The sequence below is a fragment of the Dromaius novaehollandiae genome, chromosome 10 (assembly GCF_036370855.1).
Source record: "Dromaius novaehollandiae isolate bDroNov1 chromosome 10, bDroNov1.hap1, whole genome shotgun sequence".
Lineage (NCBI taxonomy): Eukaryota > Metazoa > Chordata > Aves > Casuariiformes > Dromaiidae > Dromaius > Dromaius novaehollandiae.
In genome coordinates, this window is record NC_088107.1 from 19,572,238 (window position 1) to 19,592,575 (window position 20,338).

Genomic DNA, 20,338 nt, shown 5'->3' on the forward strand with positions numbered 1-20,338 from the left:
CAAAATAAAACTAGCAACTTTTTGTTGGGAAATGAAAGATTATATTATGAACAACTAGCTGGAGTGTATTGTCTTGCTAAGATCCAGTGACATACAGAAAAATCAGAAGGGAATATTCAGCTGTTAAGAAGAAAAGTGGTCCTAAACCTCCTGGCAGTAAAGCAGTATTACCAGCTACATCCTCTGTCAGGCAGAACGGAAGAATTCTGCGGTTCACATACTAAGATACGGCGCTGACAAACTTCTGATCTGGCAAATGGCATGGGGATGTACTTATGACACAGTCAACTCTGCAGTGGGGACAAATGGGGAAGCCAGTCTGAATCTGGGCAGCCCGCACGCAGGTGGAGCCAAAGTACCCACCGTTGCTAACAGACCTTTCCACCACCACTCCTGTGCCCACTATGCTCCACCCTAACGCGAGTGTTTATTTCCTTGAGCGGTATGCCAGATGCAAAGTGGCTTTCTGCACTGATGCCTTGCTTCCCCCAACCTAATAAGCCTTCCCAGAACTTGGAGTACTGTGCACATCTGTTTGACATTACTAAGTTATTTTATCAGTGGATATACTGGACCCAGACTGGCTCTTGGGAGCCACTTATGTGCCTGCACTGTACTTTCCAGGGCATTCAGTTTTGGGATGGTGATGTGAAGACATCTAAGCTAGCCTGGTACACAGCTGCCTTGGCGCCTTTGTAGCACACCAAAATGGCTGCCCTGCTTAACAGACCTGAGCTGCCACTGGAAGCGCTCATCACACGGGGAGCGTTGTGCTTGAGATGCTCTGCTACAGCTGCAAGCCCACACAGTCGAAAGTCGACTATAAATTCAGTGGCTGCCTTCTGCCTGTCTTCCTTAGCTTGACCTAGCGGTCTCACTGACACTTTTTTCAGCTTGTCCAAACAAGCAGTGTTCTCAACAAGGAGAAAAACTGGAAAACATGGGCTTAGATTCAGATTTACAATTTCAGCAGATTTATTTCTAAATTCATAGTTGTAACATATATATTAAAATAAAATAAAAATATTGGTTAGGAAGGAGGCACTCAACATTTCACACTGGTAGTCTTAGCATTTTCATTGAAAATGACTTCAAAATAAAAATAACCTCTACCAAATAAACCTAGAGCAATACTTTATCTCTTACCTGCAGACATTAAAACAAATGCAGAAAACAAAGCTATCTCATCTTCTGTCAGGTGCATAGAACATAAACTTTTTCCAAATTCAAACACAAAACTGATGAAGTCTTCACAACCTGCCAAAAAGAAGGTACATGCCAAATTGTTTAAAACTACTTCAAAGCTACTGAATAATTTATTTATTCTGACGGAGGTGAAAGATGGATGTAGAGCACTTTGTAGGTGAATGCTTTTCTCCTTAAAGGATCACTGAGTAATGGCAGTGAGATCTCCCTCATAGCAGAGGCTGTTACTCCAGTCCCACAAGTCCCCAATCTCCATACCCCGGCAGCCAAATTTTTTGATTTTTTACACACTATTTTCCCCAGATTCTGTTCTTTTTGGGTAAATATGGATAAAAACCAGTCCATTTCCAAACTCAGAACTCTTCTGTAGAAATAAAGTATGGCTATATTTTCCACAAATTTCCGAACACTTTATGTAGATTTGATCTTTATATGACTTGGCTAGAAAACTCAACGTTGGTTTAGCTTTGTTGTTGTTCTAAATGAAACTTTCTCTTGTCACTGGAGGCTGGGTGTTTGAAACGTGTACTGGTAAAGTGCTGATTTTTAAGAGTACTGAGCACACAGAAGAGGGAGGAGGGAGAGAGGCACACCAGGTACATGCAGGAGCAAAAGGAGACGCCAAGGTCTGAAAGCTTTTTGTGTGGATAGAGAACTCTGTCTTCTTTCGTATTCATCCAGGCTCTTGGTCAGCCAGGTGTAAATGAGGCCACTACTGCTTCTACACATGCTTCTCCTAATTTGCAAAAGCAGAGCCCTGCTTTGGAGGGGACTGCAACGTGCTGGAATAGGGCTCTCCTCTGTAGATCCCAGCCCCCAACACAACTTAAATTTCTGGGCCTAGTTGGAAAAAGATGAAGACATGCTGCATTAGAAGCTGGGTAGAAGCCCACATCTGATACTGCACTCTGAATTATTTGCATTCAGACTTTATACTTTGCCGTGTTTTAAAAAGGCAGAGTACACGTCAGTAATTGTACAGCATTCTTTACTGCCATATTGTCACTGCCATTTTTCACTGCCCTCCACAACAGGTTATATACCAAATCCTAAACACAACTAAATGCATCCTCTTAAAATAAGTAAAAATACACAGAAATCATCTCAAATATACAGAGAAACACCTCAAAATGATAAAGTGTGGGTTAATAAAAAATTGATCTCTTTACAGTAATTTAACTGCAAATAACTACATTTTAAATATTATTAAACAATTTAAAACAAAATTAACATCTTCAAAGCAGTAACATCAGTATATCCAAAATTAGCTTAAAACCTGCCTTCTCATCCAACAGGATATACACAACATTATTTTGGATATGAAATCTGGGCTTCTATTTTTGACAAGCATATCCAAACTGCTCTACCCTGACCAAAGGCAAGTGCTGAAGTGCTGACTTCCAACACCAGGAGTCCTTTAGTGTATGGAGTTAAGCTATTTAAGCTCCCAAGATCAGCTTGGCCTCAAACATAGTCAGCATGGTTGTTTACAAAGTAAGCATTTTGAGCTTCTGAACTTTTTTTTATTTGCATATTTTAGTCAATTTTTTTCAAAGCAGCTGTCCTCTAGCTTTTCCATCTTATTATTTTTATTCTGTTGTTTTAAAATACAACACTTGAAATTTCTTACCTAAGGACTTGAAAACCTCTGGGCTAGCATACTTGCCATCAAAGTAGACTGTGTTGTTCTGGGAGTCAAAGGCACGGCACATTCTGATGAACACAACCTCTAAGGACCCTAAAACAGAAACAATGCAAGTTTGGCTGTTTAAGTAGGGACTTCAGTTGCAAAGAGCCAGTGAGGATTTATAAATGTCCTATGCTCTCAATTCAGTACAGATCGAGTAGGGTAGTAGGATTTGTGTGTTTGATTTGTGAGTAAAATTAATATAATTCTCAAAGACCTCTTTAGTAACTTTAGTTAATGCTAATAAATAATTATTATTTGTTAGAGTAACTTCTATGAAGTCAAAGCAATTCATCTGAATGAAATGAAATGAGCATTTATGTTCACGAAGCTTTGAAGACTTTGTCCAGTATTTGTAAACTGCATTAATTCTACAACAGGTTGCACAGAATAATCTAGATTTTTATCTTAAAATGTTATTTACTATTACAAAGCCAAATTTTAAATTTGAGTTCCAAGTTTGCCCTGTTTACCCACTCATTGCTCCCGTTGTTCCTAATGAAAATTTTATACAGACTCAAACTTTTCTACCCAGAATAACTAATATAAGCATATTACTTCACACAAAGCAGCACAAAATTTGTTATTTTTTTCTCATATTATTTTAAAAGATCCAGCATATATATGTACACAATCACTGTATACAGGTTGCACTTTCCTTAGTCAAAACTAACAGAAACAAAACTTAAAATTCACTAACGTACCTGCTTTTAAAAGCACAATTTGATCGTTTTGACACAGTTCCATAAAGCCATCAATGCGTTTGGCAAATTCCACTACATACTGTATAGCTTCTGTTATTTTGACTGCACATAACTGCCACATTACCTCCCTTTGCTGTTGGAGAGAAAAGTTATTAATCAAGGTTAGGAAAGCCCATTCTCACAAAGTAAAAGTAAGCTGAAAAACAAAGCAGAGCAAATTTCCTCCTACACACCTGCCTACAGCCTGCTAATAAGACAAGGGGAATTAACCTCAAAAACAAAGCCTCACGTGGATGACTGAAAACACAAACATTTAAAGCTTCTTCAGTGGCGTCAGAGAGATCCAGGTTGGAATATTTTGTCTCATGAGCTAAAAATGTCCAAGTATAATGATTCTGATGATTTCAGTGGGAGTGTTACTTGCTGCCTCGAAAGGCAATACCAAGTCACACTAGCAGACTAAGATCTCAACGCATAATCACATTCTTCCTGTCAACTTCTCTTTCCTACTGAGTGTAAATTATTTAACACACAGGTCTTTATAAGGATACATACAAAGACATACAGATATGAAGATCAGCTTGTAAGTACCATAAATAAGGCACACTACCTAAAGAGTCAAAAATTTTATTCTTAAAGGCTAAGTATTTTTTGTAGAAATTTAAATTGTATTTAAAAACAGTGTGCTTTAATAGCGCTTTCCAAGTTAGTTTTGAAAAAGCAGTTGTTTTGGAAGTAGTCTGTGGATAGAAGGCATAATAGAAATACAAATACTGATTAAATCTTATAATAGCCGCTGGAGCTATGGCAGCACTGTGCTGACCGTGCTACAGGTAGACTCAAACACTGAGTAACAATTGCAGAATGAATCAAGGTTACAGGCAGGCACTGAAGCAGGAAACCTGACACACTTCTATGTTTATAATTTCAAAACAAAAGAAACCATGTAAAATTACAAAATGTGAAACAGCTGATGGGCTTGCTCATGTCCAGGTTCTCTATTATTGGATTGGAATGGAAACAGAGTAAGACATTGCCATCCAAGACTGATATTCAAGATAAGAATGCTAAACTACTGTCTTGAGTTGCTTCCTTCTTTACTTTGACAATATAGAGAGCATATATGGCTAATTTTAAAAGGAATACAGTCAGGTGAGATAAATTCCATCAAAGTGCACCAACAAAAAGTAAATTATAAAATTGATTAACACACAAAACACAAAACCAATTAAAAACCTCATGGAAGTCTGCAGCAGACTTCAACTACAAATCTATTTCCAAAGAATCTTTGGTTTGAGCTCATTCAGTAAACTTCCTATACATGCCTCACTTTCATTAACAGCAATGCCAGATTTCCTAGTTTTATTAAAAAGAAAAAAAAAGTGTAACATTAAATGCTTATCATGTACTTCCAGATTTTAGTAGCTGATTATGGAAGATCAGCTTCCTGATATATAGAATTTTTCAACCCTACAGACTCCAGATACAAAAATAAAATAGTAAAAATAAACTTTTTTTACTTAAAATTATACAGGTTTTAAGTCAGGATTTTGGGAATCTTATTCATGTCAGAAATAGTTGGATTAGAAGTACAGTGTTATATACTAGGCTATTTGCTAACATCATCTGATATCAACCAAGAGAGGACATAACTGGCCACCTGTGCTCATACTGAAGTTTCACAGGTCAACTGCAGAGAATCCTATAGTTACAATTTGGTGGTTTCAAGAGTTTTTTCAGTGATTGGAGGTTTGCAGATTAGTCCACAGAAATGTAAATAGCTCACAGGTCTAAGAGCATCAAGCATCTCATGATGCTGGAGCATTATCCAGCCATTTACGAGTGAAAACCTTTTCTATGGCTTTCTTATTTCCTGTTTATCAATCACAGAGAATTAGATTTGAAGAGTATGACTCTACCTTTTTATATACCTATAAAAATTACAAACACTAAGGATATCCTAACCATCTTTCTGCCTTTGATTCTAGCCTATGACTATTTATTTTTTGAAAACACACATAAATACACATTTCTAATCGTACATGTAAAGCAATGAAAAAAGTGAATTTTGCAGTGTGTTATTAAAATACCATGCTCAAAAAAAAAAAAAAAAAAAAAAGCATGCTGTAGTTTGACACGCTTTTATACCTTGTTCTGGTAGTTCTCAATTTCTTCCTGCAGAAAAGTCTGCCATGTTATCTGCTGTAGCTCCTCTCTCAAGTATTGGCAAGTTTCCATGTGTGACTTGGAAATATTCTGTGCAAGATGTTCTAAGAGAAAGACCAAAAGTGGTTATTTTTATTTTTTTAATATACATATACATACACACATATATAGAACAAAGCTATACCTCTAGGCATGATAAAACTAGCACAATACAGTTGCAATTTTGTGTGGGAAGGTTTCGCTGTTGGGAAAAAATGCTTTAATTACAGATCTCCTTGGATTTTGCTTCATAAAAATGAACCAATGGAATGCAAATCGCTAACAGGGTCGAGGAGACGAGGCAGCTGGCCGGCTCCCGGGGCCGGCGCCCCGTTAGAGGGCACTCTGCACACACGCACCTCCCTCGCCCTCTCGCGCTGCAGCCCTCAGAAACCTCCATCCCTGGATTTTAATACGGGCACACAAAGCAGAGTCTTTTCAGTTGTTTGGGTGATGTTTGGGTGAACAGGGGTTTACTTCTGAATAAATAAACATATTTGGGACAAGCTTCTTTCTCACACTGAAGTGGATACCAAAGGAAGCATGTGAGATGGGAAAACTTGCAAAATGAAGGCAAAAGTCAGTGAAATCTAGGGGAGTGTGCAACCTATCACAAATTCAGTAAGTGGCCTTGCTGCTTTTAGTGAGATAAAGTCAGTTTTAAAACCTGGGCTGAGAATTAAGCTGTTAATGAGAGCCATAGAGAAAAATACCAGTGCGTGAGGCGATGGACCCTTCAAGCTAGAGTGCAAGAATGGCGGGGGGAGCTTTGCTGAACACACGCCACCACGTTTCGCGAGCAGCGAACAGGCAGCGCTGTCGGCCAGACTGTAAAGCTTCACGAGATTTGTTTGCATTCGATGCAACAGAAGCTTCCTCCTAAAGAACTGCAGATATTGAGAATCCAGCCAGTGCTCTGCCCAGCAGGACACTTGGCTCCTTTGAGGGGAAAAAAGTTGTGGGTTTTTTTCCTACTATCAGATGATTGAAAAAGTATTAGGAAAATACACTCATTAGAGAATCCAGATAATTATTATTATCTGAAGACTCAGGTTCAGGCAGACTCAGACACTGAAGACTCAGGTTCTCTTCTCAGATTTAAAGTAGCTTCACATAGACTATTTTCAGCTGTTACACTTGTTTAAAAGACCTGTCAGGCACATTTATATTTAATTAATAAATAATAAAACTTAATAAACTTAGTAAAACTCAGTTCCATGAACTTTTAGAGACACTTTGAAAGACATGACGAGCACTCAGACATCTACGACTTCTACTTTTGCAAACCCTCCTCGGGGCTCCAAAGCCTTGGCTGCCCCTGCCCAGGCGGAGGCCGGCCGGCCGGCCCGGCCCCACGCTCCGCGCTCCGCACGAGCTGCTCTCGCCGCTCAGGCCACCGCGGGCAGGGGAGGCTCGGCGGGAGCGCGCCCGCTCACCACTCACACCCCGGGGCATCCTGCCGGAGCCTGGGGTCAGCCCTCCTGGGAAACTTGCCTTGTTCAGGCACAAATAAACCCAACTCTTGACAAACCCAACTGCTGGACCGATCCATCTGCTCACTACCACAGTTACTGCACTAATAGTTTGATTCAAGATACTACCTGAAAAGTCTTTAAGATACAGGATACTTAAGTAAAATCAGATTATATGTGCCACCTAGACAATCAACAGTGTCAGACACAAAGTAGTTAATATTTTTGTTGTCACCACAGCTTTCATGTATTTCAGAGCAATTTGTTTACAAGCACGTATTTAAAAACAACTTTTGCTCTCCCTAGCAGCATCTGACAGCCTTAGACCCGTGCCCTTAGAGGATACAGAGGGTGAAATATGACCACGGTATTCACAAACCCAGGCCTCAGCTCTGGACCATATTTAAGCACACACCTAAATACTTTCATTGAACAACCACACCTCCTAAATTGGAAGCTCAGTCTGGAAGTCAAACATTCTTCAAACATTGTTTGGCAACGTCCGCGCTGGGCACCCAACACACGTTCCATAGGGCTTTAAGGCAAGCACTGTGTAAATAAAGGTAAGTAACACGACAAACTTACTTTATGCCAGTGCTCCAAACTCAACACCTGGCCTAGGAAGAAAAAGGCCCTTCTTTTTTCTCCGAGTTTAGTTTAGATCTATCAATAGCTCCCATGGAAACATTAACAACGATTTGATTGAGACAAAGTTTCTAGCAGAGCCTTTATCCTCATTTTTTCTTCTCATTTCTACTCATCTGTAACTGAAGTTATTTGAACTCAAGCCAGACACAATATTTCGGTTGTCACAACAAATTCTATTGCAGAGAACTGTATTCTGCAACATGAGGACATTAAAAAGGAAGCCTTCTTTTCCCGTCCTCTCTGCAAAATTTCTCAAAAGAACATAAACTAAAATAAGACTAGCAAAATTTCTTATCACACATTAGCCTCTAATTAAAAAAATTTAACTTGGAATATCTGATTTTTCAAACTATTTTTAGGTTGTTTTCACAATGGAATAATTAGCAAAAATGTTACCTAAGCGAGCAAAATTGATGTTTTAAACTCCTGACTGCTTAAATAAGTTGCAGAATCTTAAAGTCACTTCTCTAATGTCCTATTCCAGTTTGCTTATAAGCGATTCACACAGCACGGTCTAACTCAAGCCATGGATGTCAACAAAAGTCACTGTTGTGGACTTCAGCCCTGGCGTCATCGTTCAGGAAACAGTGCAAACTCAGACGTGCTAACTATGGTGGGCGTTATAAGGATCTTAGGGAAATTATCAGAATTTGCTACATTCAAAAATTTTCCAAAGTATCCGGGGCAAAATTCTCCTCCTCGACCAGCGGAGAGGAGAACCACCCCCAAAACAGATGGATGTTTTGGTTTCCATTTTCCCAGGTACAGGTAAAGAGCAGAAGAAAATCAGTTTCATCACTTTATGTTAGAAAATAGAGTACAGCTAATGAAAACAATGATAAAACATTAAAAAATAATCTGCAAATGAAGAAATATTTTGTATGCTTGCTCAGCACTGAAAATTAGCTCGTTAAGCAGTATTCAGAGGGTTCTATTATAAAGATTTAACACAAGGGCAATACTACTAGATCTGATTAACTGCAAGCTCCTGGGATTTTTAGCTCAGTTCTGTAAGGTTCACCATGTACCACCATTAGGGTATCACGCACTTCACAGAAGGATGCCTGGACGTGCTAACAGCTATACTGACACAGCGTTTGCGCTATCGCCTGCCTAAATGTGTCAATTTAATCCAAAGGGTACTATTAAGACAGTTACAATGGAAGCTTTTCTCTCTCATTACCTAATTCTGCCATGGACACAGTTGGAGAGGTCTCCCCATTTGTAAAAGAACAATAAGGGAAGAAGCCCGATGCTGGTGTGTAGTCACATATTGGTTCTGGTTTGATTCCATTAATATCAAGACCCGACTGATCTGGAGAAGGCTGTATGTCTAAGTAGAAGCTGCTAACTGCAGAGTCTGCTTTGCTACCTTCAGGGGTATGCCCATCAATGTAATTACTGAGGTCGTCGTGGAGCTCTGTTAACCCATTGGTGGTGATATTGTATGTTGGCGTTAGTGGTTCTGCCTCTCCTGGCTGCTGCTGGTGGTCTCGCTGCTGCTGCTGCATTCGATGCTTCTGCACCTCCGCGTACAAGCTGTCCCTCTGCTTTTTTGACATTCGACCAAACTTTACAGCTGAAATACAGACACACAATACGTTTCATTTCTATAAACTGCTACTGCACTGTAATTGTCTTGGGTCTTTAAATACTACAGCGAAGGACACAGTATAAAAGCTAAAAAAGCAAGATGAGCAGACCTAAAAATCACATCTGTCAGTCACATGTAACTGAACTCTCCAGCATCTACTCTTTAAGACAGTTTTAACAACCTATCTACACTACATGTTATTGTTTTAGCTTGATTCATTAGCTTTCCACTTCTGTACCTAAAACATCTTCTCTTATATATCCACCAAAGTTGACAGATATATCTCTTAAGCATTCAAATCCCACATACAAAATGATTACTGGATGACAGTTAAAAAATAATATGCTGGTCTGAGATGAACAGCCCAATTCCTACTAGTTGTATATCCGTACTACAAAGTGAACATACAGTTAGGTATAAACATATAGGGTCTATCTCAAAAAGGATCAAAAGCAAGCGTTATTGATATTAGGACCAAAGCACATGGGGAAAACCACAGAAACTGCTTTCAGTGCAGCTTATCGTGACAAGTAAACATTTCTGTGGGCTAAAATGTTTACCAAGTAAGTTATTGAAAAAAAATATATATATATACACCCCCAAAATTATTAATACTTTAAAAAATGTAACTTCAAAAACTTATACATTAAGTGTAAGCCAGAAGCAACTGGTACGGCATATGCAGTGAATTCCTAAGCACATGGTATGTGATTTTTGGGACCTCTGTCAGCTCCAAAAGCTTTGTAGTTTAGGAGGATGACTACCAACCTGTACTTTTCTATAGGAAAGCAAACACTTCAGAGGAACTGGTCATTACATGATCAACTATTTCAAGATTTTAGTTTCACGCCCAATAAAAAAAAAATACGACAATGTAATTTAAGGAGTAAATGTAATCTGAAAACTGTCTCCTTCTTAAACAGGCTTCATGTGCATAGAGTAATGCATATGTATTGCAGAACATGTAATGTTGCTGTCACTACTGCAGGGGAAAAGACTGAGTCAGATCTTGGGTAAGTGATGGCAGCTTCATTAAATCTATGGAGGTGTGCAAATATCAGCTACAAATCCAGTTCTAATTGTGTTATATAAGCTTCCATTTTACAGCGAGGTAGATTTGCATCATTATACTAGGTGTAATTTTGAGCTTAACATTAACAGCACTGGAAAACATTTTCTTCAGGATCTTTTCTTAAAAAAAAAAGCACAGGGGTTTAAGAAAACACTGCATCGTTTTCTCTTTGTAGTTTTTCCATTATTCATTATACTCACATTTGATTTCTATACATATATTGTAAAATAATTCTGATCTGTACCAATATGGCAATCAGACTTACCTGCAACTACACTAAGTCATTCAAGTTGGAATGAACACATAGAGAAAGTACTAACATTAGACTAAAAACTGCATCTTCAAGAAGTGACTAGAAGCAAAGCTCTTCACTGAGGACTACAGTAGGTGAGTGGAAAAATATCAAGAACTCATCTACTTGTCCTGATTTATATATATTTATGTAAATGTGTAATACAACATACAAAAGCTACTCAGTGATCTCAACTGTCGGCTTGATGCACAATAACTTTTAAATGCTGTGTTGTTTCAGTTGAGCACGCAGCACACTAAATATTATTTTACTTTGTGCAACGAAACGAGGGGTAGCAGAGCTCACCGTCTCGAGACATCCCCACAGCAAGGCATTTCTGTAATCGACAGTGTTGGCAGCGGTTTCTACTAGTTCGGTCAATCAAGCAGTTCTTCTGACGAGGACAGGAGTAGGTAGCATTGCTTTGCTGACTCCTCCTGAAAAAGCCCTGGGGTAGAATTGCAAAATATAAGTCAAGAAGCTTTTAATTGATGGAGTGAAGAAAGACTCTGAAAGGCAACATGCTGAATAGAAAATGAACTTCAAGTACAGCATAAGCAACTAAAGGAAGTTAAGTAATTTTTTTTCCTCTTGGAAACAAATAAAGAGCAGTAACTCGTAGAAAACAATTCATAAAAAAGTGTTACAACACACAAAGGAATTACGCATTTTTTCTCTGATTTTACAGATCCTGTATTATATACAGTAACTCTGTATACTGAGTCTTTCCAAAGGAGATAATTAGAAACCTAGATTCCCCCGATTTCCTTGTCCTTGCGGGGTCAGCACGGTCGGGGCGGCCGCCTGCGCCTCCCCGCGCACGGAGCAGGGGCTCGGCAGCCCCTCTACAGAGGGCAACGTTCCTTATGGGAGGGGAGGAAAAGGTCTGATGCCGACAGCCGAGCTTTTGTTCAACCCGGTTGCGATTATTAGGGAGGGGAAGGTCAAACATTTCATTCATTTATTTATTTTTCTCTTTTCCGAGTCGGCAGCAGTGGGGAGTCCTGTCCGCAAAGGAAGCGACTCTGGAAGGTGATGCAGCAGTCACAACTCAGTTCTCTCCACGAGCGTGGGGCAGTTTATTAACCACGAGGCCAGCTGCTTGCTTTGAAGTTCATTTCATCTTCTCGGCCGAGCCCAGGCTGCTGCGTGCCTACACCAACTTCACAGGGACGCTGCGAAGACAGAGTCATGCTAAAGAGGCATTTGCGAGCACTGAACATAGTATTTTAGTTTTATGCTGCCACATAATGGATTAATTAACAGTGTTGCAAAGAAAATACTTCCTCAGAAAGGCTGAGCACTCTTTAATTAAAGCTGGACTTTTACCAATTTTTTATGTATTCGAAGGCCGCGCTCCGGAGCGCCTTGGCACACGCACCCTCCGTCCAGGCGCTCGCTGACACAACAGCAGGAGCTGCTGCGTGACAAGCAGGGGACGTCCGTCCTCGCAAGCCTCCTGCCGCCCAAAGCGCCACCAAACCGCCCCGGGACAAGGCCACGTGCACCGTCTCGGGAGGAGGGCACCAGCCGTCGGCAGCTACTGCCCCTTCGTTACAGCCGTAGTGGGGAAACACGGAGTATAACCACCAGGGAAACCGAAACGCCTTTCTTTAATCCTCTTCACCTGCACACTGTTTCTTTTCTCTTTTATTTTGATCTTTGTTTCTACAGGATTAATTTCAACTATTTTTTAGTGTTTGTCAACAGGGGGATGGGACTGAAAGTCTGGCATATACTGAGTTTGGACGGAGCGTATTTCACCCCAAGGAAGGGGCCCTGCGGGGGCCAGCGCTGGGGCAAGCAGAGGGCTCGACGCGCTGCTCGGCTGGCGCCTCCGGGGAAGGTCCCACCGCAACGCGGGCGCGCACGCAGGGCCGGCGTCTTCTGCCAGCACGGGGATCCTGAAAGTCAGCTTGAGCAACAGCCAAAATGAGCCTGGCCCAGGAGCTCAGCAGTCTATACCGTTTCCTCCAGCTAGGACCCTATCTTGTGCTAGATGCCTATAGTGCCAATTAGGCATATTGCTCTTTATTAGGAATATTCTTGTCAAGAGGAGGCTTATTTTTAGTATTCTAACGGAGAAACTACTGGGCTTTTTGCTTTTTCCAGATTTTCCCTAGAGACACAGCTGCTCAACACATTTTAGCGTACAATATATCAGCTAAGTTACAGCTTGAAGCTAAATTTTCAATAGAGCAGAACTGCCTACAGCCAGGGCCTTTAAAAGCCCTCGCGCTTCCCAAAGGGAGAGCTGTGGCGGAGTGCTTTCAGAAACAAACTACAGCGTGATGCGGGCACGATGAGAGCAGCAGCAGCAGCAGTTAAAGCACATGGAAAAAAAGCCAAGCCTCAAATTTTAGAAATGAACCTGAACTTGTCTACAGCTCAGAAATACTCATATCTAAGATCTGAGAACGAATGGGTGATGAAATCTTTTTAAACACAAAATTCTTCTATATTGTTGTAATTTATTTATGAGCTTTCTAACCGTCTGGTTGCCCTCAGTCTCTCATGCCATTACAAAGGCACGTGGGAAACTCCTATTACAGGAGTCTTTTGTAAGTAAATGTCATTTCTTACTAGGGTTTTTTTTACTAGGAGGAGAAGAGAGACTATGTTCTGCTGTGCTCTTTCCTCCCTCTTGCCGGAGGCGCGGAGCTAACCACCACTTTTCCGGCGGGACGGCGGTGGGGGTGCCGGCACCGCGCACCCCCGCACGGCCACGCGCGCTCGTGTCACCGCGCTGCGGTCACAGGGTGGCGGCGGGGGCCACCGGCGGCCTGGCCCGCGCAGCTAACCCACGCACCAAACCACCCCCGCGCCCAAGCAGCGCGGCTACGGGGCTCCGGCCGGGGCAGGCTGCGGCCAAGGTCTCCGGCCGCGGAGCGCACGCGGGCAACGCGTGCGGTCGCGGGGAGCCCGGCCGCGCCGCGAGGGCAGCGTCCGGAGCCAGCCCGCTTGGACGAGCCTCGCAGAGCTCTGCCGGTCTCCGTGGCGCGCAGGTGTGCCAACACGTGCCCGGAGAGAGGAGCAGATCACAGGCCCTGGCTCCACCTCTGCGGTGCAACTCCTAACATCCAGGTTCTCACACGCTGCCAAAAGATCAGGTTTGGGAAAAAAGGGCACAAGAGCTTTTTATCTGCTAGTCAGTTTGAGTAACTTGCTAAAAAAGAACTGTGGAACGCAAGCAGCAGTTTTCACGAAGGCTGCGCGCAGCTCCGGCGGCCGCTCTGCGGAAGGGCCGGCCCTGGCCCCGGCCACGGCCACGGCTGCGCCCCGGTCCCGCCGCGCGGGCGCCCTCGCCGGGGAGGCACCGCCTCCAACGCTCATCTCCTCCTTGGGCTTTTGACAAATTTCCATTTAATGAATTGATTCCTACAGTTCATTAACATACCCACTTCCACTCCTGTATACACATATGTCTTAATTAGCTGCTCACTGGCTGTTTAATTACAAGAAAACAGCTGACAGCTGCCTCGCTGCATCCTAATGGCAGCCGCTTTGGCATGACTGTACACACGCCTGTGACAACAAAGCCTGATTCATAATCCCCTGATTTATGGCTAATGCTTAAAGACTTCCACGTATCATTAAGTTTTGCAATATTCTCAGCAATGAACGATTAGTTGGGGGCCTCATTCTTCTGCTTTTTTCTAAACCAAACTCTCTCAGATTTTCTTCAAAGGAACATCAGAAAAATACACAGTCACATGTAAGAAATTAAAGCATTCAGATCAGATTCTTAGCCCTTTTATGCGACGAGCACATTTTAGTTTTACCGGGAGAAGAGCGCTGGGGCAATATTTGTTAATAAACTTTGTTAATAAAGTATTTGATGACAAAGGTGTAGCGCCACAGAAACATGCAAAACCCCTGGTGTTTTACATATGCAATAAACACAGGAGAGAGGTTTACAGTGTGTTTACCAGGTTTTACAAGGCTCCTTCCTAGTCGTTCCTGTAATATGGCTCATCTCTTTTCTATCATGTGTTGCTTAAAATTGGTTAGCCAGAAAATAATTAAAAAAAAAAAAAAGCTTCAGAGACATGAATTGGAGGTAAATGTCCGCAGAGCCAACGTGACACTCGGAATTAACTAAAAAGTAATGAAAGATTAACAAACCAAGTGGATGTACACACAGTCTAAATTTAAAAAGCAATGCAAGACAGGAAACGACGATCCCAAGTACGGTCTTCTGAGGGACAGACGAGCCCTGCCCCTCGCGTTCACAACAACAGGACAATCTCCACCCCTAAAAGGCCCAGGAGACGGAGCAGCCGCTGCCTATAAACCTCTCAAATACAAGAAATGCCCAGAAATATCCTGCACGAATGGTTTTATGGGACAAGCTCCATACGTTGAAGAAAAGAGAGTGGTCGTACTGGTACATTTGTGAGGCAACTGGGCATGAACTGACACCGCTGACAGCAAAAGCAGATAGCTACATCTGTAAGTTTAATGACATAGTTCAGTAACAGAAACCTGGATTTCGAACTAAATGCTTTGCTGTATGTCCTTACGAAGCATTCAGGGATTTTCTGACAATAATTTCTCCTTGTAGAGCCAAAGCTGGAGTTGACATCTCAGTTAAAAAAGAAACAACAATCTGTCTAGCAGATTTTAGAGAAGGGCCCCCCATTCGGGGAGGGAACTGAACACTTGGCTCCGAGGAAGCAGGACGGATGTGTACACATTGATCTGCTTTCCCACCATGATCCCTAGTATGGAGCAACAGGTTTTTAGTGGCATCCACAACCACTGGCTAAAGAACTCCTCCATACAGACAGTAGCATTGAATTTATTTCTGATTTTAAACATAAGCATAACTTTACTTCTGAGTCCTACTACAGTGTTTGTGTCATTCTTCAACCCTGCTTCTGAGTGAAAGTCTTAATGGACTAACCTCATCTTCCCTTCTCCTCCATCATATGTTGTATACTGGATGTCAGCAACAGTCAGATAGAGAAAAAGTATCGTTTTAAAGGCATTTAATTTAAAATAAGCCATAAACCCCCTCTTAGATAAAGTATTAAAAAGTGCTCAGCTATAAACTTTATTTTTGGGTAGGTGAAAAAAGGGGAGGGAGGTTAATTCTTATTTTTCTTAAAGAGAAATTCAAATTCAGATAAATCAGTTGATGGGTTGGAAGTGCTCAGTGTTGTTTGTGCAAGATACAAATCTAAGTTTCTACATTAAAAAAGCCACTAACATCATAACAACGTAGGAAACGAAAGCTTCTCAAGAAAGACTAATTGGCTCTACTAGATGTCTTCAATTCTTGCATGCAAAATACAATATAGCAATAAAAACTGGTCAGAAAGCTTCACTAAACTGTATGAAATATAAGGATCAGAATACTGTAGCAGGGCAATAAAATCAGCAAATATCAGTTTGACCATAATTTTTCCATGATTACATCTGTGATACAGATTTGCTTCACTTTAGGTTGTAAATAAATGATGTTTCCAGTGGCTATTAGTATCTAAACAGTAACATTTAAGTTAGCATTAAGTACTGTTAAAGCTCATACTAAGCTGGAGTGAGAAACGGCAAGCACCAGCCTTGGCTGCTGCTGGCGCTGCCCGCAGCTCACTGCTGCCAGCCCGCGCCGGGTGGCCGCGGCCCAGCTGCTCCCTCCTGGTGACGAGGCCCCGATCCTGCTGCCGGACGCACACGGCTGGGCCGGCAGCGTCTGCGCAGACCCCGACTCACCTCCCGGGGACTTTGTGTTGTGCGAGCCACTAGCCCGTGAATCTGAGTGCAGGACTGGGAACTAGGTCTTCACAGCGAGAAAAACTGGAAGTACTTTTTACAAAGGAAGGTTTAGCATAACACGAAGAGCGCGGCAAGCATGCTCAAACCTGCAGGGATCATAGCCACAGAAAAGCTGGGAAACGTACTTCAGGGGAAAAAAAACATACCAACACACACCTGGCTCATTTGGAGAAGCCAAGTTATGCCAGCTTTTCCACCAGCCAAAATAGTTCTGTTGGGTGAGACTTTGTTGATATTACTGTGGAAGAGCATAGCACAAACAAAATCCATCTGCTACAGCACGGTATTTTAAATGCTCTCCAGGCCACGATCATCTCTTCCTGTGACTTGTCCCCACTAGCGCTCCCCTATGTGTCACTACTTGCACGTCATCTGGGCTCTAGCATTAAAGAAATATGAACGTCAGAGTTATTTCTCTCCTAAATTTCTCTCGCCCGGGCCCGCCTGCCAGCCCTCGTGCCCTTGCGCACCCACTGCCCGGTCTGGGCGACTCCCCAGGGCAGAGCAAGGCTCACACCGGTCTCTGGGGAACGCCGTTATAGAGGGTTCAAAGGGAAACTGTTTGCTGTGAAACACAGGGGACTGCATATGCATTTCTCACTCTCAGGCTAACATCTGCTGTTCTGACTACTGGAGGTACAAAAAGGATCTGTCTCTTAATAATTCATATTTATGTTTATTCCCAGCAAAGCCCAGTCAGTCTGATGGAGGAATTCTCAATGGATATTTCTGTCTCTTACCTGCAGGGCCAAGTACCTACCTAGCTATGTATTAACTGATGTGACTGTGAATATGGTTCGGTCTGTTATTTCTTTCTGTATGCAGCCATCCTACTGCTTTTCTTGGGGGCTTTTCTCACATATAAGACTTAAGAGACTGCAAGGTAGAAGAAATGCATGAAGATGAAGTACAAGATAATACAGCTGGCAGCTTTCCTTTGCTTTGGCAGTCTGTCCCTGTGCTGCAGCAAGCCACGTGAAGAAAGCCCCGTTTTCTGCGTGGACAAGCTTTGGCATTATCCTAGCCTCAGTCTCTTGACAAGGATGTTCATCATGGATCTTGAGGCAGTCTTTCAGGTGTACCGGGCTCAGATCATTAAAGGGTTAAGAGGTCTCAGACTTTGAGCACAACTTGATATTCTTTGATAAGACAGCTGTAGAGCAGAATTGTCAGTGTTAATGTCTGCCACTTCACAAAAATGGAGCTTGATAAACGTTGTTCAGTTACTGCATAAAACTGAAAAAAGCAACTGCTTTATTATCAATGCTTTTTTAGTGGATTTCTTGCATTTTTCCATAGCAACAGCAGAGTTACAATGGGCAGGAGGAGCAGGCCTGTATCATTCTCACATTTTTGCTTCCTTTGTACCAATACTTCCATGAGACTGAGAGGATGTGAGAACGAAAATGCAAAAATCCTCTTCGGAAAAACACAAGGGAAATCTTGAGAACATGAAGGCAAAGAAGTTACTTTTTGAAGATGGAAGGCACTACCAAGCATGCCAGGAGAGCAGACTAAAAACAACAATAAAAACAATTTCTTCAATTCTGAAGTGTAGTCAGTAGTAGAAAACCTATCAGCACTGAATTGCAACACACACTTACGTGAGAAAAGCAACAAGCTACAGCACAGATGTGCACACCGTGTCATTCCCAAGCTAGCACTGTAATTCTGTACTAGTGATAAAAAGGAGCGATTAGCTTCCCAGCACACCCTGGGCTAGTGTTAGCACTGTCTGATCTAATTCTCAGTTGTGAGAGACAAACTAAACGAAATATTCATGCTCATAATGTAATCCTTGCTCACCAGAGTTACTGAAGGTACAAATCCAGAAAAAAATTCAAAGCCTGAACTTTCCAGAGCAACGACAGACACTGTAAGAAAAGGCACTACTCGCAGGAAGACTCGAGCAGGTTTAACACCAGTAATGTGCTATTTGTGCAACAACATCTTCTACAGTTATACCTATACCTTCTCTACCTATACCTTCTATATCTTCTAAATAAAACAGATGTGTAACTCTAGCAGTTTACAAATGAAAATTGAAAAGTCTGAGAGTACTCACTTTATTTCAACACAGCTCCTTAGCAATTTACAAAACAAAAAATGGAGAGGGAGAATCGAGAAAGCCACAGATTTCCTCTCAAGTGAATCCACAGACCAGATTCTTTGGGACATGCTGTAAGTGGTTTCTATACCTCTTCTGCTTATTCATCGTGAGACAGTATACGGTGCACACAGCACAACTGCTGCAAGTCCTATGATGTCTAAAGCCTGTCCTGAAAGTTTGGGGGGAGGGGGGGAGTGTCACAAAAATGCTCTATTTAAAACCCAAATAAAGACAGCACTTTAGAATTGCCAATTGATTTCATAATCTACTGATTTCACTTCTCTGCAATATTTGCTTTTTTTTTAAAAAAAAAAAAAGGATGGAAAAGAATCACTATCAAAAGGCCAAATGCAGATGTTTTAAGACTTAATTTTTTAGACGCTTACCTTGCAGCCTTCACATGTAATGACACCATAATGGATTCCTGATGATTTGTCTCCACAGATCTTGCATGGAATAATTTCAATTTGAGCTGCAACAGAAGCACACAACCAGTTAATTACATTTTCTTTTAAACACCTTATAAAAGCATTCCCTGATCAGCATTTGTACAGTGAAAACTAATAACCTGCTAAACATTATACTGCATTAACTATTCATTGCTGAACTGCGAGGGTCCCCTAGAGCTTTGGACTAAATTATGGCTGCTCGTTATATAATAGCTTTTGGGTTATTAAAATGGGTCATTGGAGAAGGTGTTTAAGAACCCATAAGAAGGCTAGAATCAGCATTTCAAAGCCAAAAAGAATAGCAGAGTTCACACTCTGGCCAAAGAGCTAAGAAGACGCCAAAAAAGGTTTCTTCCAAACTTACTCCTGTGATATTACAAAAGGTCATTTTAAAGTTTGCTCTGCCTAAAAATGCAAGCTAAATGAATGTAACACCTTAAACAGACGAATCACAATCATGCCATCCAGTCCACATGACAGGCCAATAGGAAAGAGTGTAACACGGTAAATACTTTTTTACACAAGAAATCCAAGATCCACGTATCTAAATTGTAAGTGAATTATCAGTACATATTTGTGCATTAGCTCCCACAGAATGAATGAGGGAAACACAGCTGTATTGTATTCAGCTTACAAAAAACAAAGGAGATGGATTCTGGAAAATGCCACAGAGATATGTGCCATGAAAGCACTGATTTTTTTTTATTGAACTTCACAGGTATATAATATATACCTATTTAATTCAGTATACTGTGTGACAAAACTCTCTGCATGCATCTCTACATCACAGCACCTTCCCACCTGCATACACGGATGTAATAAGGACGCCCGTATGCTCAGGAATACCTCTTCAGCTGCTAGCTGAGTATGTGGCTGCAGTCCTTTTGCTAGCCAAGTCTCTTTTCAGATAGGACCATGCTGAGGCAATGCTTTACAATATCAAAGACCGGTAGTCCATGTTTTACACGTACCCATTCGTATACTTGCATGTGTGAGCAAAAACGCATAGTCTACATATGAGATAGATAACAAAAAAATGCAAAGAATGCACTTTCTCATCAATTTCTCTTATGCAATTTTCTTAGCTGATTCAGGCTACATTAATTTTCCTTCCCTATCCT

At 41.6% G+C, this 20,338-nt stretch overlaps 1 protein-coding gene across 4 annotated transcripts in view; it reads right to left on the bottom strand.

The window, feature by feature from the left end:
- Positions 1–20,338, bottom strand: part of RORA (RAR related orphan receptor A) — a 396,655-nt gene that overhangs the window by 12,115 nt on the left and 364,202 nt on the right. For 3 of the 4 annotated variants that reach the window (XM_064517502.1, XM_026113411.2, XM_064517504.1), the window contains 7 exons: positions 19,155–19,240; positions 11,187–11,328; positions 9,106–9,501; positions 5,746–5,867; positions 3,598–3,730; positions 2,837–2,944; positions 1,147–1,257 (listed from right to left, as the gene is read on the bottom strand). In XM_064517502.1, the coding sequence (XP_064373572.1) occupies positions 1,147–1,257; positions 2,837–2,944; positions 3,598–3,730; positions 5,746–5,867; positions 9,106–9,501; positions 11,187–11,328; positions 19,155–19,240 (1,098 nt within the window). The remainder of the gene's footprint in view (positions 1–1,146; positions 1,258–2,836; positions 2,945–3,597; positions 3,731–5,745; positions 5,868–9,105; positions 9,502–11,186; positions 11,329–19,154; positions 19,241–20,338) is intronic. The other variant, XM_064517505.1, reaches the window with a different exon arrangement.